The sequence below is a fragment of the Meleagris gallopavo genome, chromosome 16 (assembly GCF_905368555.1).
Source record: "Meleagris gallopavo chromosome 16, MGAL_WU_HG_1.1, whole genome shotgun sequence".
In the NCBI taxonomy this organism is placed as follows: domain Eukaryota; kingdom Metazoa; phylum Chordata; class Aves; order Galliformes; family Phasianidae; genus Meleagris; species Meleagris gallopavo.
The window spans coordinates 12,801,325-12,824,957 of NC_139419.1; the positions used below are offsets into that span (position 1 = coordinate 12,801,325).

A 23,633-nucleotide genomic window follows, 5' to 3' on the forward strand; every position below is an offset into this window, starting at 1 on the left:
AAGGACGAAGCTGCCCCAGAACCTCACAGCACGCAGCCCCTGGGGGAGAAAGCTGGAAACACTGCATATTCCTGAAATCAATCAGTAGGTTACTCATGGTCCCACAACTCCAGCTCCCTCCAGAGAAGCCCACACAGGAAGCACCAGAAACAGGTTTTCAGCTTTTATTGTTTTAGCTGAGTAACAAGTGTTACTTAATACAGACAGCTTGACTTCAGGTAGCACCAGACACCCTGCTGCTCGCACAGCTGCCCTTTCAGCACTGAATACTGAACTGCTGTCCTTAATGGAACACTACTCTATAAAACCCCACTCCTGCTGATCCCCTTGGGGCATCTGGGCTCCTGCAGAACCCATCCCATGGGACTCCCTTCTTCTTTCACACTTGAGTCTCTGGCCTACCCATACTCTGGAACAGGGAATGAAGGACAAGAGTTAAATGTGAGCAGGAATCAGCGCCCCAGCTGAGCACACCACCACGCACACACAAGCTGCAGCACTGCACAGTGCAGGCTGTACCCACCTCTGTGCCCCCAGATTGTCTCCAGGCAGCACAGCCAAACTAGATGTCATCCCCACCACTGGGGAACTGGGCTCCAGCTCATCTGAACAGCTGTGGGCAGCTGATCAGAAGTGACAAGCTCAAAGGATGGAGCTGAGATGGATTTTTGTACTTTCTCTGGCTCTTAATCAGAGGTGCTGAAAGAGCATGCAGTTTCTTCTCAAGGAATAGATGGAGACCATTACAGATTCATCAAGGCCATCAGTCAGACAGAAGATAATTCTCCCCCAAGACTCAGCAGTACACAGGAACAGTCACTGCAGTTCTGGAAGCCATTTTACATCCATGTAGCAGTCACCAGTGCCCACGTGGACTCGATGATCTCTGGAGGCCCCTTCCAACCCCTACAATTTCATCACCCTGTGATTTTTTTGCCCAGCTCCAAGAGATCAGGCAGCCCCCCTTGGGAGGCAGCCTTTTCCCCACACTTTTTGTTTGCCCTATGAAACTACAGCTCACTGCCAATACTAGAATGTCTTGGCAGGCTTCTTTCCCAACACTGAAGCCTGAAAACTAAGAGCAGGCAGCAGCCAAGGACTGAAGCATGCAGGTACATTTGAGATGGGATTTTTAATCCATTTAACTGACCAATCCCTCAGTCCCAGTTCTGCCTGCCTTGGCACTCTTCTACTTGCCAGAGGCAAAGCAGACCAAACAGTTTTGAGCTTTTCCTTCTCTCTCATGTCCTTCCAGGGACACATCTGCTTTGCAACCACTGTCAGTGCTGGGATCCTGGCACCAGCAGACCTGACCACTGGAGTCTGCTGCTTGTAAATGCTTGCCACAAAGCATTTACCACAAAAAAGTTCTTTGGAAGTAAAGAACATGATCAGTATGAGCCCTGAAGGGGGCAAGAATCTGAACTGAACCAAGGCAGGCTAGCTGAAGGGAGTAGTTTTGAAGTATAGATCTGAGACAACAGCAGGGAAGATGTTCCAGCTAGACTTGGCTGCATGTGTTTCTCAGACATCACCAACTCCGCTCACTTTACTCATCTCACAAGCCTGCACTCCTTACTGCCTCAGACACATTTTGTGTGTCAGCTCCTCAGTAACCACCACTCATTTGTTGGAGGCCTTGGGGAGGATAGGATGTGGAAAGGGATAATTACTTGATGGCTGTGGGTAGCTGTCAGCTTTCTAACACAATGTAGCCCTGAACAAAGGCTGCAGGAAGTTTAAGGCAGATAAATCCTTTGGGATTTCTTCTCTTAACTTGAACTTCTAGCACAAACAGCACAGTCCTGGGAACCTAGACAGGAACCAGGCCCAGAGAGCTGCCGCGTCCTTGTCCTCTGCCATCCCTCATTCTCCTGGCACGTTCTGATGGTGGCCAAGACCTTTGTCCACACCTCTGCCAGCTGTCACAACAGTCTCCACAGAGCTGCAGCGCTGCCAGCACCGTCCTTGTGCTCGTTCTCCCTCCACGCTCAGATTCCGGGTGGAACAGTCACCCGACGTCAGTATTCCTGCAGGCACCAGGAAAACAGCACAGTTACCCTTTCAGTAGAGCACAGAGACTTCGAATATTCCAAATGAAAATCCCAATCAAAGGCTATGACAAGCATTGGGCACATGCAGCAGACAGCTGCTACTTGCTGCAAGGAACAATGCCCCCTCAATCCCACAGCCCTCTGTGGCTGTCATTAGTTCCCACTCACCATCCTGCTTTGTTACGGCTCTAACCAGCTCTGTGCACCCTGCCCTGGGGCCTGGAGCCTTTGGAGGTTTTGAGTTACCATCTGCAGAGCTTTTCCTGAGGGCAAACCAAAAGCAAAAAGTCATTATAAGCTGCATGTAAGTCATTAGAAGCCTGCAAGTGGTCAAGAACAATCTGCAGATGCTGTCCTGCCTTTACCCTTGCAGCTTTCTGGGCTCTGAAACAAGAGTGTGCCTGTTCCTTGGACAAGCTCCTGTCTTCAAGACACAGGGTTTCAAAACCCCTGCACCAGCAGCTCTGATTACTGATTAATAGGAGAGAAACGGGTTATGGACTCCCTTCTCTCAGATCAGATCTGTCAGCAGAGCTCAACATCTACATTGAGAATTAAGTGCAAGAAAATGCCAGTGACAGCTTTATAGCTAGGAGACTTCCCAGGATGAGAGAGGGTTACTAGGTCCCCCAACCCACACCTCTGAAGTAATCAAAACCCTGCCCTGCCACACCTCCCTCCCCCAGCAGTCACTCCATGTGAGCAGAGTCTCCCCCCTTACCCATTTCTCCCACACATTTCTCGAGGACAGCTGACAGCTCAGGTAAGCTCAGAGACTTCAAGGACAGCGGCCATCCTTCCCGTGCTGTAAGAAAGGAACCACACATTCGTCAGTAAGCCTGTTCTCTGCAGCAGACAAGGGTTTGGTGTTGCTGGGAGATGTGTACACCAAAGTTGATTCAGTTATGGGTTGAGTCACAGGTGAAGAGAGATGGAATTTCTTGTGACAGAAATTAAGTATTTGTTTTCAGGCAACTCTACCACTTATCATTTCTCCCCCCCCAGAGTACTGGTTAGATCACAAAGAAAGAACTCAAAGATTAACTGTGGTGGACTGAAATCATCATCTCTGTACATCTCACTTTTACAATCCAGGCAGCAAAGGACACTGCATCCGGGGCAGCATGACTGTTTGCTAGCTCCCTGTGGTAAGGAGCTGCTGGACCAACCCCGTCCAGTCACATACAGCAGTTTGCCATGAGCAGCACAATCCCCCAGACCTGGTCAGAGAACCAACAACCATCCAACTCTTTTGATTCAGACCCTGCTCTAGTGCACATTGCTGTAACACACCTGAGAGGCCCACATTACAGAGCAGGAAAGGGAAGCTACAGGCACATGAAGTAGGACTCCACTGAGTGCCTGTGCTACAGCTTCGCATTTTTAGCCAGAAACATCTGCCAGGCCCTAGAGCTTCCCACTTGCAAAGGAACAGAGCCTCAGGGAAATCCTGTTGCAGCAAAGAGGCAAGATCTTTATGCTTAAGTGTAGGTGTTATGCTTAAGTGTAGGTGTTTAACTGCTCACCTGTTCCCATACTACATCCAGTGTCACACTCAGCATTAGAAGACCAGCATACAGCCCGCACTGGGCTCTCCCACTGTATGCTCACCCCCTGCATCTGCTTACCCTCCCTGCACCCATTTTAGTTTAGAAGCTCTTCAATTCCCAGCACTTGAATCTCACCAGTTCCCAGCTTCCCCTTTGTGTCCAGCACTCTGCCAGCTGCCTGCTCTTGCGATAGCCGGGAGGACAGCTCTGCTTGACAGGATCTGCCAAACAAGACAAATAAAGTCTGTTAGAAGTGCACAGAGTGCTTTCTGGAACAACATGCTGGTCTGTGCCCTCCTACATCCTGCAAGTACCTGCTTGGGATGCCGAGGGACCACATCTAACGCCCTGGGTTACAAACTGCTCCTTGTTCCTTCCCAGGAAGAGGAAGACGTGCCCCAGACAAAGCTCAGGGCGCTCTCCACTGTGCCCCATCTCCACAGCAATCTCTGCCCCTGTCCACAGAGGAGCTGCGGGGGGAGAAGAGAAGGAGGGGGCGGAGTGAGCAGGAGAAAGCCTAGGCCAGGGGCATCTGGTTTACATGAGAATCAAGCCCAATCCAATGTTCCTAGCAGACAAATGAAGCTACCTCAGGACAGGCATCAGGGGCACGTGTAACATTTTGATTGATGCCACACCATGAGTTCAAACAGTGCAGCCTCAGCTCCTCAGAGGGAAGAGCACTCTGGGAATATCACTCCACTGTCCTTTGGAAACCAACCCCAATCCCTGGCTGCCCCACTGCCCTGTTGGCTAAGAACCATAGCAGTAGGACCACTGTCACATTCAGTAATCTCAGTCCTATCAGCCAACAGACCAGAGCCCATGACAGACCAGGAGTTCAGCTTGGTCAGGAGAAAAGCACCAGAGAGGCAGCAAAGGCTACATCACAAGGAAGGGAAAGACAGAACTTAAAGGCAGTGGGCAAGAACAAGGCAGGCTTTTCTGTCAGGCATCAGAGATAGGACACTGAAAGCCCTCGAATACTATCTGGAAGTTAAAACTCTTTCTTGCATTCATGCAATCACCAAACTACCTGGTAGTTACCAGGTAACTCGTTACCCTGGTAACTAGGTTTCATGTAAGCACAAATAAATTACTTAAGCCTTTGGTTTCAAAGGTGAAGGTGCTCAGCTCCTTTGAGTTGGTACAGGGGCACTTGCATCTCTGAAAAGCCAGAACATTCATAATCCGCATCTAAGGGTTGATACCCATTCAGATGGCTGTGACTTTCCACTAGAGAAAGTGAAAGAGGAGCCAGAAAGGGTTCAGATGCCTAGTGAGCTCTCCTGCCTCACACTAGCAGTTGCCTCTAAGAGCAGCAATGTCTGATCTCTGCATTGCCCAAATTCCCATTTTCTCCATTAGCTTCAGTACCATCTTCTGGGAGGAACTTACTTGATCTGGTCCAGCAAGACCCCAGCATCCTTGGTGACAGCCTGAGCCTCTCTGAGCTGGCACTGGACAGCATTCCAGGTCTCATCTCTCTCCATCAGACAGCTTTCTGCCACTGCACGCAGCTTCTGCTCTTGGCATACCTGGCCCTTCATCACCTCCACCTCTTCACATCTCTACAGCAGGGCAGAAAGGAACAGATGACTAGGCTGCAAGTACTGTACATCACTATCAAACACACCTGCTCTCACATCTCTATCTTTATTGGACAGTGTCCCTATAAAAAGCTTGCCAAAACCAATAGAAAGGAAGCTGTCCCACTGTTCATACACTACAGCTCCTATCCAAAGACTAACTCAAGGTTACAATTTCCTCTTGCTCTCTATTTCCAAAGATACTCAGTTGATCCAATTTTCTATGCTGATACAAGCCTATCTGCTAATGAACAGGTCAACTTTACATAGAGCAATGCTACCAAAAAAATAAAAGCAGGTATTCAATTCCATTCACCTTCTCATCCCTCCTCCTCTCTGCTTTTAGTTCTCAAGCAGAAGAGAAACAGATGAGAAGACTTTGCAAGCATGAAGCAGAGCCAAAAGGAGTGAATAATTTGCTCTTATGGGTTATGCTCAGTGGACGCAAGAGATATTGAGTAGATCAGTTGTTTGTTCCTTCAACCTAGTCCATTAGAGGCAGAACACAGAACTATGTTGCTGAACATTCACTAGAGCATAACACGCCATTGAACACCCCACAGCAGATCTCTTACCTTGTGCAGCTGAATGGCCAGTTCCTGCATCTCAGCTTCCAGCCGATCTGCATAGGCCAGCTCCAGGGCATCGCTGGGTGGCCGAGCATTGCTGTGCCATCGGGCAATAGCTGAAGTCATCTTCCTCTTGGGTCCAAACAGGCTGGTGGAAGAATGGCAAATTCAGGGGGCAAACACTGTACCACCTGTGCCCAGGATGGCAGGAGGACCTCCGCAACCTCCTGCCTCCTTCCAAGCACCTCCAACAAGAAACTTGCTGCAGCCAAAAACTAAGGGATATCAGATTTGCATGGGAGGCTGCCTAATTAGAGAAGCACTCACCAGCTAAGCTTTTTTTGACCAGGTTGCATATGTGGCTTTAGGCAGAAAGAACTACCTTACAGACACTCACGTGATGCCAATTTCCTTCAGATCACTCTCTGTGAGGGTCAGGAAGATGCGAAGGTCAACATCTTGCTCTTCAAACACTTGCAGGTACTTCAGGCACCCAATTTGCTCAAGGAATGTTGCAAGGTCCTGCAGCACACACAAGACAAACTATTTCTACCACCACAAACAAAACCATAACCACACCCCTTATCAGCAGCAACATGAGGAAGATGATATTGCTATGTCTTCCTAAGTTCTAGCAACAATCTTGACTTTCCCTTATTAACTGCCCTTCTTTATAATCACAGAACACAAATGGACTGGCCTGCACATTGCAGTCATGACATCTTGTAACAAAGCACAGAGAAGACAGATCAATCAACACTTGCCCTAGGCCCCATAACAGTCCCAAAAGGATCTGGAATACTTCTCCAAGCAATAACAACATCTAAACTGGCAGCTTTTCACATCAGAAATCACTCTTTCACAAGCATTTATACCTGGAAAGTCAAAAACATTTTGGTGTCAGCTTCCCTCTTATCTGAGAAGGCCAGGAAAGCAGCTTGGATAACCACAAAGAAACCCCCAGTCTTGGCACAGTGATGTGATCTGCATTACTTCAGACATAGCTTTCTGTCTTTAGTTACCTGGGGTCCTGTATAGGCAGGGGGCTCAGGAAAGATGAGGTGCTGAGTGGAAGCTCCAGCCTTCCCTGGGCAGTGGGTCCACTGACCATCACTGCTGCTGTAGCGGTTCTTGACCTTGAAGCTTTTGGCTTGTTTCCTACTAGGAGGACTGCCTGCATGGTCAGAATCCTGAAGAAAAAAAACAGGAAACATAAGGTGAAGGATGGTCATGCAGAGATACCAGGATCACTATGTCTAACAAGTGCAGGCTCCAAGTCCAAAGCTCTGAATCCAGGCAGTGGTCTACAAACACAAGCAATAAAAGCAAAAGAAAGACATTATCAGAAAGTGTTGAGTCAAATCACCGTCAAGACGGCAGCTTGTTACAGTGTGACCATCTGTAATGGTGACAGGCTCCTACAATCCCAGACTACGAAGTAGCATGCTGCAGAGAGCAGCAGTGAATCCTCCCTGAACCATTACAACGCTCTGAGCTTCCATTGGTGAGAAGCACAACAGAGAGGATTTGTGACTCTTCTCTACACCAGCCCAGAGCTGGCTTTAAAGAATGAGCTGTGACTTGAACCACAAAATAACTGTCACCTCTTCTTCCCCTTTCATATTTCAGAATCAACAACATAACGCTGTTGTGCTTCTCTATACCTTACAGAACTGCCTGATATCTCACCAAGCTAGAAAGCTCTGACACTTCTATAAGAGACAGACACCCTTTACAGACTGCTTACCAGATGGCATTCAGGAAAATGTTCAGAAGAGAGAGATCAGAAAAATACTGACCCACCATCAACAACCTCTCTGCTCTCTGATAGCTGGCTACTAGCCAGAGATCAAAGAAGCCAATCCCCAAGTAGGGAAGCTTATTTTCCTGTCCCAGTATACCAGCCATCCTCACTCAGCCTGGTGCTACAGCCTCCTGTGGAGGTAGCAGGCTGTGGAAGGGTGACAGCACAGGCCAAGCTGAAGGCAGACAAAGAAAAATGCACAACCTCACCTCATTGCTTTCCAAGGAGCCTTCACTGCTGACCCCTAAGGGCCTTGGTCAGGCATTCGCTGCTGCTGCTGCTGCTCCTGATGGCTGCTAAGTTGTTGGTGAAGAAAGCATTATCCTCTGGAAAGGAACAGGGGGGAAAAAAAACCTTCAGGTTGCACTTCATTACATTCAGGGCTGTTTTGCCACACAGCAACTAGTGAGATCTGCTGGGCAATATAATAGAAGCCTTGCTTGGGTTTCCTCTTCACATGCAATATTCATGATACAAAATGATTCTGAGATAAATATCACAAGTCTGATCCCAAGCACTAGACTTTCTCTAAGCCAGTTTAAGCACCACAGGGAGCAGGAAGGCCAGGTGTGGATGTTTCTGAGTCTCTTGATGACTGAGTGGAAAGGTGGCTCATTACCATTAAGACCACACTCCTATTACTTAAATCCAGGAAAGGTCTTACCCTGAGCACAGAGCCAACATAGCGCCACATGATCCTCTATCAATTTAGGAACTGTCCATAACACCCTTCATTGTATTGTTTTACAGGAACAGAATGGTTGCGTTTGGAAGGGACTTCCTGAGGCTGCACTGTCCAAAATCACACTGAAGCCAATTAGCACCACGTAGAGGAGCACATTCAAGGATAGACTCCACAACTCCTCTGGGCATTCTGCTCCAGTCTCAGACACTCACACAGTAAGAAAACATCTTAAATTCAGAGGGAAACTCCTCTATTTCAGCCTGTGCTTATCACATCCCCCATTCCATCACTGGATGGGAATGAGAAGTGTCTGGCTCCACCTTTACATCCTCCATTCATATATTTGTACATACTGATATTCCCAGTAGCCTTCTCTTTACATTAAACCATGTTCACTCGAGCATTTTCTTGTGAGGGAGATACTTCAGCCTTCAACATCTTAGTGGCCTTTCACTGGATTCTGATTCTTTTTCACTCAGGGAACATATTCCTTGCTCCAGACTCAAGGTTCTGGGCATTTCTGAGAGCTTACTACTAAAGACAAAGGTAAAGCCAGCATTCAGAACCTCACTTTTTTTTTTTTCCTCCCTGTCCTCACACTGTGGCATCTCGCTTTGCTTGGAAAGTCAAGCAACCTCTTTCTGGCCACTAATACAGTGGTGTGATGATACAGACTAAGGTCAGAGGTGAAGATCCAGTGACCACTGCTGCCTAACAGTCTAAGGATACTGGGAAGCGAAGATGGAAGCCACAGGTCTGGTCTCACCACCCAGTTGTGACTTACCCCTGCTGCTGCTGCTCTCCACATCTTGCTCATTAATTGGAGAGGTAACATCCCGGTTCCGGATGTCATCAGCTTCACAGCTGCCATCATCACTGAAGGTAACATAACCTTGGGGCAAGACTTGCTCTGTGCAAGAGGAGAGGAGAACAGAGTAATTAAGATGCAAGTTACCAGGGAGGTTCCAGCAGAAGGAGCAGTAGCTCAGGTATTTGAAAATAATCAGAAGACTGTTGTTTCAACTAGCAGAAGCCATTTTTAAAAAGCACACAAAAACTGGAAAATGCATACTGTTCTGCTCACAAAGAAGTAGAATCATTTCTGACAGGTTCCTGGCAATACCAGAATATCTGCAGGCAAGCCAGTAGTCATATACAAAAAGAGTTGAACTCACCTAGCTGGTAAAGCAGCTCACTGACTACACAGCAACCCTTCTCAGGAAGCAGCCAAGGACCAAGAGATGCTCTCCTCTCTGTGGCTGGCCCTCATATGAACTCAGGGGGTTCCACCCTACCTCAGGCCCACCCTTTCTGGTGGCATGGGAAGTACAGGTGCAACCAATTTGCCTGTGCTCCCTGGGCCAGCTACACCCCTTCACCAGGTGCTCATTCACCAGCTCCCCATGACCCAACACATCCTGCAAGTACACATCTACAGTCTTCCCTACATCAAATCAGCTGTATTTTATTTACATGGCAGCACTGATGAAAAGACAGGAAAGAGCTCAGAGATGCACCTTACTTATGGAGCAGCCTTCAGCAGTTCTCACATCCCCACTAAAATGGAAAAACCACTTATTTAAGAAAGCAAGATACCAACTATACTTGCCTCTAGCTAAGCACACCCTGCAAAGCTAACCTCTCTGCACCTGTGATAATACCCTAGTAGCATCCCACTCATTTCAAAAGCTTTTGTTTTGATACCTACTGCAGCAGGGACAGCGATATCTATGTTAAGAGAACAAACTAAGTTTGAGTATGCTCTTAAATTTCTATTTTTTTTTTTTAGTAATATTTCAAGCATGAAGGAAGACAAAACAGAGGTCTGGAAGCAGCAAGTTCACTCTCATTATCAATGAGTGTTTGTCCTGCATATAGCATCCCACTCATCAATATCCAGCTCGGACAAATGCATTCAGTGGGTTTCGTTTTGTTGTTGCATAACCTTGTATGAGGGAGTTAAACATTTTTGTTTCTGTATAAGTCATGCACCAAGAACTCTAATGAAAAAATATTGTGCTTTACAGCTACTTCTCTGCCAACCTGAGAAATCACAAATGACTCTCAGCTAGGCTTCTAACTATTCTTACCATAGCGAGACTGCTTCTTTCCCCCAATTCCAACTGCTGTTATCTTAGCCAAAGCCTGGGGTCCATCATGGATGCTGGGACCCTTGGTCCTACGAACAGGTCTCTGTCTCTGGGGAGCAGAGCACGATTCATCTGAGGAGCTCAGCTCTTCATACTTTCCTGTGATCCAAAGAGAGATTGTTAGCAGCATGGTAATTCATGTACCTACTTACTATTAATCCTACAAGAGCAACAGAAAAAGAAAATGTTGTAAGATAGGAGAGAGTTTAAACTAGGTCATAAAGGGGCCAGTAAACCATAATAAAAAGAAGTGTTGGATCTCTGCCTCTTACATCCTCACAAGCACTAAAAATTCCAGGTCAGAGCATAGTTAAGATAGGTGCTATCTTAAAACAAGCAAACTAAAACCTGTTACCTGGACCCCTGCAGAAGACCTTGGGCACTGGGGCTGCATGCAAGTCTATCAACCCCACAATCTTTGTATGTCCATACTTCATAGCCAGCGTCCGCGCCGTGGCTCCAGTGTTATCTCTGGCATCTGCTTTCACCCCCTATAGGAAAACAGGCATTTGAAAAGCTTATAGGAGGTACTATAAGATATTCAAGATAAATTGTCTTAGTTTCTCAAGCCTGCCAGAAACACAGGCTCACCTTTGATAGTTCAAGCTCCACTTATAAATACTTTTGTTGCCTTTCTGATCATTTGCTCTCAACAATCCCAAACACCAAGTAGCTTACTTACACAGCTCTTGTGCGCTGCCAGTGGGAGCTAGCTGGTTTTTTTTTTTTTTTAATCTGAATGCTTTGCATTGCTGCCTCCTTCTGGAAGTAAGCTGGACCATTAAATGAGATATTAAAAACTAATTGTTTGACACTAAGACACATGAATGCCAATAAGCCAATAAGGGCCAAGACAAGATGTCCACTAGCCCAAGCACATAAGCTTGTGAACACAGCACAGAGATTACTGAATTAGCTGCTTCCTGATTGAGTCAGGATTCAGTCACATCACATAGACCTTATTCCTGCTTCTGAAAGGCAAGCACTGTACAACTAGAGTACTAGCCTTCAGAAAACAGATGCTTTCAGAAATCTGGGGCTTCAGATCAGAGATGATTGTCAAAGATCAAACAACACTGAAAAGGTTGATATTAGCCTTGTGCTGCTCCTCTGAGGGTCAGAATCACAGATTTTCATTTGGAGACCTGTCCGGACACTCACATGATTGAGAAGGTACTGAACAATTATCTCGTGGCCAGAAGCAGCTGCTTCCATCAGAGGAGTATACCCATAAACAGGCTCCCTAAAGAGAAAAAAACACACACAAGAGCTAAAATAATCAAAAGAGAAAACATGTTGCATTTTTTGACATATTGTAATTGGCTTCACCTTCATCTGGTCACAAACTGTGTGATATGTTGGCCATTCTACTGCGTTCTGGTCTCTCAATAAATACAGCAAACATTACTCTGTACAGAAACAGGCTAATTCCTCCAGCTGCACTCCTACCTCTCAGTGAGAAAACCCCAGGACCTAGCAAAGCAAGAACCTCTTGCTGTTCTTAGGCAATTTAATGCTCATAAACATACAAACAGATCTCAAGTCACAGGAATTCACTGCACACTTCAAAAATGAGTTCAGAAGGCGCTGTGCCTGTTTACTTTCAGTTTATCCCATTATCAAGCCAGCAATAACAATTCTCGATAGAAATAAAGCAATAGATTCCTCCTTACTTGCAGTTGGCATTCGCCCCGTTGTCGAGTAAGAACTTGACCATCTGCTGATGTCCAGCACTGGTACAGTGAAATAAGGCAGTCCAACCATGAATATCTTTCATCTCCAGCTCTGCGCCTTGCTTCAAGAGAACAGAGAATGTTCTTTACTGCATCCCCTCTGCTGGGTCTCTTAGCCACTGCCCCTCTGTGCTGTGATACCAAGAGAGTTTAAATCCCTGTCAGGAAGCTGGACTCAACAGAACAAATAACACAGTGGTTGCAGCTGATGAAGAAGCCTACTCTGTGCATTTAAATCACGTAGCATGGCTTTTTCTTACAGAATACACACCTGGAGAAGGAAGTAAGCAACGCTTTCATTTCCACAGCTGGAGGCTAACATGAGCGGGGTCTGTCCTTCTGGTGTTGGGATGTTCACATTCACTCCTGCCTCCAGCAGCAGGTGCACAATGGTGTCATGGCCAATGTAGGAAGCATACATCAATGGAGTCCAGCCACCACAATTCTTCTTATTTAAATCCACGTCTCCACTAAATAAAAAAATTCAGCTAAATTACTGGCAGCTTGCAGTAGGGTGCCTGTAGTCTCTGCTACCACCACTGTATTGAAAAAAGACTTAAAAATAAATAATCCAGCACTGAAGCCTGCATGGAAATTCCTACCAGCTCTGGAAGCTTCCATCAAATTACTGAGAGTTTTAATCAGCAGCCTTGACCCTCCACAACTTTGTGTCTAAGAACACATGCAGAGTTCCACAGAGTTGCCCCTGTTGCAATGTTAGACCTGCACAGCAGAATCATAGAATGGCCTGGGTTGAAAAGGACCACAGTGATCACCCAGTTCCAACCCCCTTCTATGTGCAGGGTCCCCAACCAGCAGCCCAGGCTGCCCAGAGCCACATCCAGCCTGGCCTTGAATGCCTTCAAGGATGGGGCATCCACAGCCTCCTTGGGCAACCTGTTCCAGTGCATTAAAAAAAAAACAACAGAAAAACCTTCAGTCAGTGAGAACAGCTGAGCTGTGCTCTCTCCAACCCCTCCTTACCACCGAATACACTCCTGCACCACTTCATACTGGCCAATGGAAGAGGCTGTGTGCAAATCCAGGGGAACATCCAGCTCTTCCCGACACAGCACCTGACCCACCCCATGCCACATGGACAGACTGCAGCTCAGCAGCTCCGACTCGCTGGCTTCATCACTCAGCTCTGACATTCTGCCCTGAGTAGACAAAGCAAAGGAGACTTTTAGATGGTTGATCTCTGTCTTCAACAGAATCCTGCATCACCTCTCAGTTCTGCAGCTCTAAGGTGCCCCAGACTTAGAAGGTGAGGTCAGCTCAGAGGCACAGAGTTTCAATTCCTACCTTTACTTCGATCCCCTCCTTATCCTGATGTGGTCTGAAGAATTAAGGCTTGTCAAGGAGTTTTGGTGGCAGTCCTTTCTTGCAGAAGTAGACTCTGGGATTTGAATACACTGGAAAAGAAAAACCAATAATGCTAAAAACATCTTTCAAATCACATTTTAAGACTTCAGAAAGCCTGGCTTTATCTCCTCCATTTTAATCATAATATACTTAAGGCAGCTTTGGATAGTTACATGAAGAGAAGGCATTAAACTCCTACTTAAGTGCTGATGGCACACTTAGTGCTGCACAAAAGAATGTAGTTCTTGATCTGCATGTTTCATAATTCACAGAGAGAATTAAGGATCTGTGTCAGGAGAAGCACTAAAAACACCTGACCTGAAGCACAGCCTAATCTAAGATTTAGCCATTAATAACAATTGCCTGCTATTCTCAAAGTTATTTACCACCACCTGAACAGGTTGCACACTTCATTATGTCATCAGATTATAAGCAGATTGTTTCTGCTATCCATCATCTCTGCAGCAGCCCAGTCCTGTCTCTGTGAATCCTGGAAATTACTGAAGTGCTTTGAGCAGCAGTGCACCTGCCCCACTGCTATCTGAGCACATCCACATTCTGCAGACAGTAACTTAATTACAAACCTAACACAATTTCAGGACTGTCTGAAAGGTTTATTTTCCATCCACAGCCTTGGGGAACAATTGTTTATTAATCATTTTAACTACTCACAGGAGAGCTTTCTTGTTTGACACTTCATAAAAAGCTCTTTGACACAAATGCATCCATCATCTGAGGTCTTCAGCTGTGGTTTCAGGCTACATCTGCATCAACTCAAGGAGAAGTGCTTTCTCAACACCTCAGTCTTGTTGCCTCCCGTGCAGCACTTCTGGGGTTTGATGGATCCCACCACATATAAAAAGGGTAAGAAGCTAACAGACATTTTTTCTTCCTGATAACTTCTTGCCAGTTTAACTCCTCAGACTGATTCATACAGGGGCTACGCAAACATCACATTTGGCACCAATTAATAACAAAGGAGAGATAGCATAATTAGCTTTTCAGTAGCAGCTGCTCTTTTGATTGTCTCAGCTGTAACATGAGAAAGCAAACACCATTTGAAAAGAATCAGGAGACCCTCCTGCAAGTACCAGCCCCTTTTCTGACACCATAAACAAAAGTCCTTTAATTCCTACATCTCCACTTCCCACCTGATTTTTAACTCCCACACTTTGCTTCCTTATCCTCCCAACCCCTTCATTAATTTCTTAGGGCCACAGAAGAACTATCCTCTCTTCCTAATCAGTATGTATTAGTAATAAATAATTTCCTTCCTCGAGATCTATTTGCACAAGCACCTGTTTCATCTAATGACAGCAATTCCTATGTATCACACTGGCAGGGCATAAGCTTCGTGCAGGAATATACAGGGCTGAAGACAGAGGAAGGACTGAACATCTTGAACTTCCAAACAAAACACAGAGATATGAAGGGATATAAGTGGATTGTGAGCAGAAGTAGGATTGTTTCTCATCGCAGCTGCCTAAGTCTTCTGGTAGAAGCAGAAAGGCACATTCACAACTGATAAGAAGAGAAAATTCATGACAGCCTGTAAATACACATGCAGATAAAAATAAAGCTTGCTGTTTTCTCTGTAGATCGCTTTTTAAATTGGTAAAGACCAAACAACAATGCTTTTTACAGTTAACATATCCAGAATCTGCCTCATGTCAGGTGCAAGTTACAGACACAACCTTGGCAAGCTGTCAAGGAGCAATGCTGACATGACAAAAGTTATGCTCAAAGCTCAACTCCAGAATATTCAAGACTCTCCAATTCATTCCTACCAACTCAACTCTGCTCTAATTACATACAGTTTAGAGTTGAAAACAAATCAAGGTTTCACTCCACAGTAACCTAAAGCATGATGTCAACTGAGCTTATATCTGAGAGAGTACAAAGAACTACTGAATGAACCCTGAGAACAACAGAAGTAATCAGAGCCCTAAAGACTAGGAAGAAAAGATTGACTGAGGGCATCTGATATAAAGAAAATAAGTCTGGGGACATGTTAAGAACTCTTAAGCACGTAAATGGCTGCTGCAAAGAGAAAGAGGTCAGATGTAACCTGCTTCTTGTGGCCACAATGGATAAGTCAAGATGTAATAGGCTTAAATGGTAGCACAGAAGACTTGGGCCAAAATGTATAGGAATTTCTACATAATTAAAAACAGACTGTAAAAATCAGAAAGTAAAAATCAGAAGGGTCAATGCAGATAGAAAGGCAATAGAGGAGAGTAGTAGCAAAGAGACCAGCACAAATGGAATGATGTTACAAAAGAAAAGGAGAAGTGCTCACCCATCTCTGAAGATGCAGGCTCACAGGGAAAAGCCCACAACAGAGAGATCTCTAACCAGAGATCCTGCCCCAGTGGCAGTCAGCCCTTAAATGAAGTCTAACAGAGGTGCAGCCAGACTCCACCCCTTCAAGTCTCATAGCTGAACTGCCTCCACCTGTGCTCCCAGGGCTGACCGGGTCCTTTCCCCAGGTGCTCAATGAGTGGTTCAGGCCATAACTCAACAGATCCCATACACAGAAGTACTTGGATGGGTTACCACTAAAGATCTCATGGTTAAAAATAAGATAGATGTCACATCCCATCTGCCACACTAGATCAACACCTCAGGAACATTTACAGACTCTTCTCACATTATGGCAAAGCAACTCACTTCACGTCCATTAGAAGCCTTCCTCAGCCCCACGAGCCAGGCTCCTTATTTCAGTACATCATAAAATATGGACTCACCAAGATCAGAACCCCGCTGCGCTGAGCCTCAGAGCAGGCAGCCACCCCGAACTGCCCTGCCCTCAAGGTGCAGAGGAGAAAACCAGAATGGAAAAAGAAAGAAAGAAACGATAAGAACTATCATGAAATCTACAGTGATCAGCACCTTAGCATCCCTCTTGGAAGGATAACTCCAAGAAGTGACGCCAGAGAAAAGAGCTACAAGAGCAGCGTTAAAACCTCAGGGGCCCTCAAGCCCCAGGAAGGCAGGCCCGGCCTACACCCGCCGCGGGTCGGCACGGCGGGGCGAAACGCTCTGACCGCACCGCTGCGGGACCCACCGAGGCTCCAAGCGGCGCAGGGCTGGTTGAGCAGACCGCTACAAACTGCCGGGCCCCGCGCGGTGATACAGCGCGCCGCGCTCCTCACCTGCACGCCCGGTGAGCTCCGCTCCCGGAAGTGCGCGCAAGGAATACTGGGAACTTCCGCCCCCGTCGCCCACTAGGTACTATAAGCCCTAAGACGCGGAAGAGCTAAGCCCCGCCCCCTGCGGCAGCGGGCCAATAAGTGATGCCGCTCGCAAGCGGCGGGGCGTCAAACAGCCAATGGGATTCGAGCGCCGCGGCAGGGCGGGCTCTTGCAGTAGGCGTTCCGCTGCCCGGCGGTGGCTGAGGTAGGGGAAAGCAGCCCCAGCAGGGCGCGGGGCTGTGCTACCGCCGTGTGTTCTCCGTTTATCAGCTACTTTTCTTCACCTCGCCCCGCTGTCGGGGTCGGGACGTGCGCGGGGCCGCTCAGAGGCGCCCAAGGGCAGCTGCGAGGACAGAGGGGCAGGGCCGGGCCGCGGTGCTCGTGTTGCCATGGCAACGGAGGCGCCGGCTGAAGTGCGCGTGCTCAGCGCTCGCCGCCATCTTGGCAGCCGTTGGTGCTGGGCGGTGTAACGCCCCAAAGCTGCCCGCCTTCCTTAGGAATGGTACTGATGCGCGCCCAGTTTTGATGACCTAGAAACCACACGACTGTGGCAACAAAACTTAAAAAGTGAGGCTTTTACGTGCGGGTTAATTTTCTGACTTGTTGGCACAGTCGTAGTTCCCTGTTGAGCTGTCCTGATTGCTCTTATACATGAGAAGGAAATGTGAGGAGGGAGCTTAAATGTATTTTAAGAGGTCAAAATACAATAGCTCATCTAGTCTCAACTGTTTTGATACAAATGCAGTGAGAAAAAGCCAGCATAAACCACTTTACCTATCATTTGATCTGTGAGGAGAGGAACGTGAAAGAAACAGGGAAGAAAGGAGCAGCAGAGGGTGGGCAGCCCTCCCTGCCAGGGCAGCTGTGAGAATGGCCTTCCCTAAGGAATCACAGTCCCACCCTGGCAGCACTGAGGGTTACATTGACACACTTTGTTCTTGTACTGATGTTATCCTTTTCTCTCCTGAGGTGTGCTTTCATTTGGTGGAAGGTTGGATGTTTAAATGGCCTCAGAAGGGCAAAGTGAGGATGCTGAGCGTCTATCTGAGCTTCCCACAGCTCCTATTGGGAGTAACAGCACATTTCGATGGGGAGATATACTTGCTGCAGTGAAAAATCAGCTCCCATCTCTGGACTCTGACACTTCTACAGTAAGCACTGCAACCTGACTGTCCTTCTCATTGGCTTTTAGAAAAAAATCCCTGTTCATTGCAGGGGAGTTGGACTAGATGGCCTTCAGAGGTCCATTCCAACTCCAAGGGTTCTATGACTATGATTCTATTTACTTGTTTATTCTGACTATTGTTATGTGTACATTAATCCACAACTTTTTATTTTACCTCTAATAGTCAAAGCATAATGACCATCTTTTCTCACTGTATTCTTTGGAATTGAAGGTGGGACTGATTTTTCCAGGTGTTAAATAATGGTTAGGAAGAGATGGGTAGTGGGCATCTTGTAGAATGACCACGCATTTTTTTCTCAGCTTGTTTGGTCTAAAATGCAGTATGAAAAAAATCATACAGCTGACTTAAAATCAGATGCTAAGATTTTATCCTGGATAATATTCTGCTAGTTAGTCTAGTAATGTGCTGTCCAGACAGTAGGCTGTTAGCATGGTTTTCTGTAGTTGAGGGTTTCAGGAAAGTTGTATTCCTGAAGTCTTCGTGGTCCATTGGAAAAGCATTTGGCAGATATTTGATCCCAGGTTTCTACTTCTTTCCCTGCCTGTTGCCAACTGTTGATTTCTGTTCTTCAATTCCATCTGCAAAGAAATATAATGCTGTTAACCTTTTAATATAAAGCATGAGATTTATAGAAACTGTGAGGCATTTTTCACCATGCTGTGTTTTTTTACTTGCTGAGTCCTAATGGCTGGGACAGGCTGCCTGCTGACAGCTAAAGATCTCTGCTCACAGGACATCAACAATCTGGTGAAAATTCTATTTTAGTTACTTAAAGCAACCATTACTTTTTATTATGTGTTTATGCAGTATAGATTTAGGGCCAGCACTCAGGGATGATTTCTAGTCATTCTTGTTCTATAGGTGTACAAAAAAGTTCTGACAAAGTGATAGTTTTGTATCTTCGTGCCAAGTAATTTATAACTCTAAGTCATGTTGAATCCTTTTTTTTTTCTTTTACTCTTAAATAACATCCAAATTCTTTGTTTCTATCACACATGGAACAAATTTCCTGCTGAAGGAACTGCAGCAGTCTGCTTGGCACTTACATGCTACCCTTAATTTGCATTCAAAAGATCTGCTTGTATGATCCCTCTCCTGCTTATTGTACAACAGTAGCTTGCTGAGCCTGTGCCTTCAGAGCTGCACCTTTGTCCCAAAGGTTTCCACTTGTGGGAAGATACATTTATGCATCTGAGATCTCTGCCTCAACGGGCTGTGCTCCTGCATTGAGAGGAGGTGCTGACAAACAGCACGTTATGCTCTGAAGTACTTTCATTGTCCTGAAATGCATTTTATTAAGAGGAAAGAAGTTGCACTGGAGTTTCCTCTAAGTTAGGAAAAAATAATTGTGCCAGAGGGAATTTTCCAAGGTGTGAGCTATTGAAAATGCATACTTAGAAAACAGATAAGCATGGAAGTTGAGTTCTGGCTTCTGAGAAGGTGCTTATTCTCTTTTTGTTGTCTGTGCGTTACAATCAATCTCAAACACTTGTCTTATGTTCAGATAAGGGTTTTTCCAAAGCTATTTAGATTCTGCCCAACCAAGTGTGGCAATTTCACATCTTATCTGTTTTTGTTTGTTTTTGTTTGTTGTTTTTTTTTTAATTATTTGGGTATTTTTACTGCTGTAGTTTGCTCAAATGTTAGGTCAGTGTAAAACAGCCTGAGTGTTGGGCTATCAGGCTGCCTCACGAAGGTGTAACTGAAAAGAAAACTGGTTTCTGAACTTCAGTCAAGTGGTGACAACATAGAGTTTGTCACCACAGAACGGTGAAAGTCACATTACAGTTTTTCATTTAACTTCTCTTTTTTTTGTTGTTGATAGTCTGACTGTGAGAGTGATGGGGAGCTTTTCATCTTCCAGCGAGAGCAACCCAACTTAATTCCTGACCTGTCAGAGGAGCTACTGGAATTTTCCCTGGAAGACTCAAACATGCAGGTTGTGACTGTTATATGCAGGCTGTGTTACTGTAAACCTACCCTTCCATCCATTTCCAATACAAACAGCTGCTTTTATCCGACCAATCTGGCTGAGTGGTGTGACAGAAGAGCATGGACTCCAGTACTTTCTCCCGTCAGAAGTTGGACCTTTTCTCTTTAGTGACCCTTTTAAGCTCTCGTTTTTTAGATCTTTTCTTTTTTTGATGCTGTCATCTCTTAGTTTTAGTTTCCTTTTACTTTAAGACAATGACACTCCTTAGCTCCTACTGACACAGATTTCCTCTTTTATTAAAATGCTAACTAGCCTTTTCTTTGCTCATAGTCCTGTCTCTCAAGGAATTTTTCAGTCGCTTCTAAATCTAATAAATCTTGTTATGAATAATGTACATAATAAAGAGGGAAAAGGTATAATTTTTTTTGTGTGTAATAACAAGTGCACATTGAGATAGAAATCACCAATTTCTAGTCAGAAAGATCATACAAATACTTATAGGCTGACAATAACACCAAGTCCTGAAGGAAGATGCTGCTCACTGACCTGTAATAAGCTCAGTACTGGAAAATTACCTGCAGCTCAGCTGCTGAGGAGTTCTACCCTCAGTTTGTGCATTAACAGAAGCACTGCAATGGCTTCTAAGTTTCTGAGGGTTTGAAATAGTTTCAGCCATTACTTTATGTATGTAGGAAAAGAATTACTATGGCAGTATATTAACGTGGATCAGTATGAAGCTTATCTCTTGTACTGCTATTCTGAGATAAAATGTTTACATTACATCTGCAGTGATGAAGACTAGCCACCATAAGAAGTTATAAGAGAAGCCAACTGAACCCATTTCATCATGGGAAGGCTAACTTACTGTGCTGCTTTTCCCCATTCATTAATCTCAGTGTAAGAAATGTTGTATGGTGAGCAGATAGAAGGCAAATAAATTTCAAGAATGTTTAGCACATCCTAAAGCTGTAGTCTTTGCAAAGTGAGGTCTTACTGCTCTCTGTGATGGACATGATTTGTGCTGTAACCAGATGGTAACTGAGCTAGAGCTGCTATCTGCCAATCAATTGTTTTGGTTTACTGTCAGCTCCTATAGCTCAGGAGATGTAACTTTTTGCATGTATGTATTTCCTTTACTGGTAGAAAACAGAGGAAAAGCAATGGAATGGAGATCTGAAGAGTCTTGGCCATCAGGAAAAAACAGATGGTGCTCAAATCATTTCAAAGGAATATGTTCAGGTCATTAAAGATGAGGCTTCCAATCTTTCCAGCCATATTGAAGAAATTCCAAGCCAAAAGGAAGCTGTTCTTGAAGAGTCTCTTGTAGATTCCACAGATGGACTTGAACAGGAAGAACCAGGAAGGCAGCAAGCCAGGGGAAAAGGGAACTCTTGCCTTAATACATCATTGTTATTGGAGGAACTGTGCAGTAAAAAAGAGAGAAGAAAGCTGATAGAGACAAAGATACTCTCAAAAATATTTCTAGAGCCATCACCAGGCCACTCTGAGCTAAATAGTAATCCTCCCTCACATGGCATTAGCAGAAGTCTAGAAAGAAGTGCTAAAGAAGAAACTTCTGCAGCTGGCCATCTTCAAGAACTAACCCATCTGTCACCGCAGGTAGGTGGCCCAAACAGTTTCATGGAGTGCTGCTCATTCAGTAGAGAAGCTGGTGTATTGCTTGGAGAATCCTACTAAAATAAGAAACCAAAGTGCCAAATTCTGCATGTGACAGCATTTTACTTCATTACTTTTTTTGATGTCCTGAATTTGGGTTTTCTTGGGTCGTGTGCTATGCAACCTACCAAGAAGCTGTCTTTGTCTCATGGAGATGCAACTATGTGTCCATAATGGTAGCAATGGTATTGCTCAGTAGCTTGGTTAGTGATCTTATTCACAAACACCAACCATGGCACCTGTCCCTAGGAAAGCAGGGATCTATTTTGTTTGTTAAAACAATGAGCTTTTTGGCCTTCCAGCATCTTGTCTCTTCTGTAGCACTATGGTAATATAAATTCACTTGAATCATTCATTTCTTCCTTAATGTTCATATTATACAATGAACTTATGTGTTGCTTGTGGAAATGCTAAGTCACAGCCTGAGCCAGTGATTGAGCACCAGGTGGGAAGCAGGGCCAGCCCAGGGGAGCTCAGGTGCAAGCAATGCACTGAGTAATCAGAAGGGCTGGAGCCAGGAACCACCCCTTCCCAGCCCTCATTTATGGGTTGACAGTGGAGATGAAGGCATCTCTTGCTGGAGATCTCTGCCTACCTGAGGCCTTCCAAAGGCATGCAGCTCTTTTCCTTCATTTCTGTGTCCGTGGCTGCTGCATTTGGGTTCCTCCTCGTTTGCTTTGCCACCCTACTATTATCATCCCATTATAGTGTTACACTTTTGTATTTAGTGTGTTTATGGCAGAATAGCCAAACAGATTAGCACAAAGAGTTTAAACCAAAGGAGCTTTTATTTTGTAGCAGCCTTTTGATGGTGATTTTTCCATCACAGTCTGGTTGTCTTTCAGAATACTGAGAACTGGGATCTAGACAAGACTTCTGCAGAGCTGAAGCAGCAGAAAAATACACGTAACACTCATGCAGAAATTGCCTTCTCCTCAGCAGACTATGGTAACACTGTTAAACTAATACCAACTATACTGAAAATATGTAAAAACAAGTAAACTCAGTTTTGAGTATTTCTCGTTCCCTGCTTCGTCATCTTGGATGTTGAGGTGATAGTGGTGTTTGTTTTTGTTTTTTTTTTGACAATTTCTTTATAACAAAGTTTCCTCTGGGTCTTGCTTTGTGGTTTGAAATCAGTGCTTTGTGGCCTGCAATGGCCCAGGGCAAGATAAATAAAAGTTGAAGTGTGTTTCGTCAGAGCTGGATGACAGTGGTGTCTTTATCCTTTCCCTTCTCTCTGGCTGTAGAGAAAGGCACAGTGGTGAAAGGGTATATTGGGCAGTTCAGTGGTAGAAGACAACAAATGTGATGTTTGGTTTTTTGTTTTTTTTTTTTGCTGTTCTCCCATAGAGACCTTCAGAGGTAGATCTGAAAAGCAGCTCATGGAAAAATTAGAAGAGCTGTGTGACAGGCAATCCAGGACGCTGTCTTCACGCTGTAGATGGCCATCAGCCAAAATCTCTGTTCAAGAACAGCAGAAGAACAAGTAAGTCCTTCCTTCCAGTTGTCATATGCAGTAGGTAGTCATTAGCAGTAAAAGCTCATGTTGTAGTTGGAATATGCTGCAGTGGCATTAAAGGAGAAAGCTAAGTCTTGATCATTTACATGTGCTTGATCATTAACAGTCAGTGGTATCCAGCTACTTTAGCATTGTCCACCAAACGTGAGTTTTATCTACATCTCAGCAGACTTGCTGAGAAAATCAGGGAAACAAAGCTGAGCAAATGGCCATGGTCATGTTTTTTGTAGTTTTGATACTTCTAGGGTTTGCAGTCTGTTTTGCTGCTCCCAATTTAGCTGAAGTATGAGATGCCTTTTTTCTCTTTTAAGGTATTCATTTAGATGTCAGTGTGTTTTGCAGGGTCCTTTGTGAAGGAAAGTGGAATCCAGACTGCTCAGAGGGAACAAAATCACTGGTAGTGGTACAGATGGGCATGGGAATTATTGAGTCAAAGCCTGAATTGCTGATTGAGCACCTGGGGAAAGGACCAGTCAGCCCTGGCAGCACAGGTGAAGGCAATTCAGCTGTGTGAGGGGAAGGGGTGGAGCCTGGCTGCACCTCTCTTAGACCTCATTTAAGGGCTGACTGCCACTGGGAAAGGATCTCTGGTTGGAGATCCCTTCCTTGTGCACTTTTCCC

General features: G+C 45.3%; 2 protein-coding genes across 13 annotated transcripts in view; one reads left to right on the forward strand and one right to left on the reverse strand.

Moving 5' to 3' along the window:
* Positions 1-148: 148 nt before the first annotated feature.
* On the reverse strand, positions 149-14,278 carry ANKS3 (ankyrin repeat and sterile alpha motif domain containing 3). Its single transcript, XM_010719349.4, is given in 19 exon segments — positions 149-2,030; positions 2,223-2,317; positions 2,776-2,859; positions 3,740-3,825; positions 5,003-5,175; positions 5,769-5,910; positions 6,160-6,284; positions 6,785-6,952; positions 7,776-7,814; positions 7,816-7,892; positions 9,036-9,161; positions 10,342-10,500; positions 10,757-10,892; positions 11,563-11,644; positions 12,075-12,196; positions 12,406-12,604; positions 13,119-13,294; positions 13,440-13,549; positions 14,172-14,278. Coding segments are annotated over 16 exon segments (1,971 nt in total). The 5' UTR covers positions 13,289-13,294; positions 13,440-13,549; positions 14,172-14,278; the 3' UTR covers positions 149-2,030; positions 2,223-2,234.
* Positions 14,279-16,790: 2,512 nt separating this feature from the next.
* The window catches only part of DNAAF8 (dynein axonemal assembly factor 8), an 83,774-nt gene continuing 76,931 nt past the window's right edge, over positions 16,791-23,633 (forward strand). For 11 of the 12 annotated variants that reach the window (XM_085237246.1, XM_085237250.1, XM_085237251.1 and 8 more), the window contains exons 1-6: positions 16,791-16,898; positions 17,663-17,844; positions 19,706-19,819; positions 20,957-21,433; positions 22,336-22,438; positions 22,844-22,979. In XM_085237246.1, the coding sequence (XP_085093372.1) occupies positions 17,698-17,844; positions 19,706-19,819; positions 20,957-21,433; positions 22,336-22,438; positions 22,844-22,979 (977 nt within the window). In that variant the 5' untranslated portion in view covers positions 16,791-16,898; positions 17,663-17,697. Of the gene's footprint in view, positions 16,899-16,920; positions 17,261-17,662; positions 17,845-19,705; positions 19,820-20,956; positions 21,434-22,335; positions 22,439-22,843; positions 22,980-23,633 lie in introns of those variants that run through there. The other variant, XM_085237247.1, reaches the window with a different exon arrangement.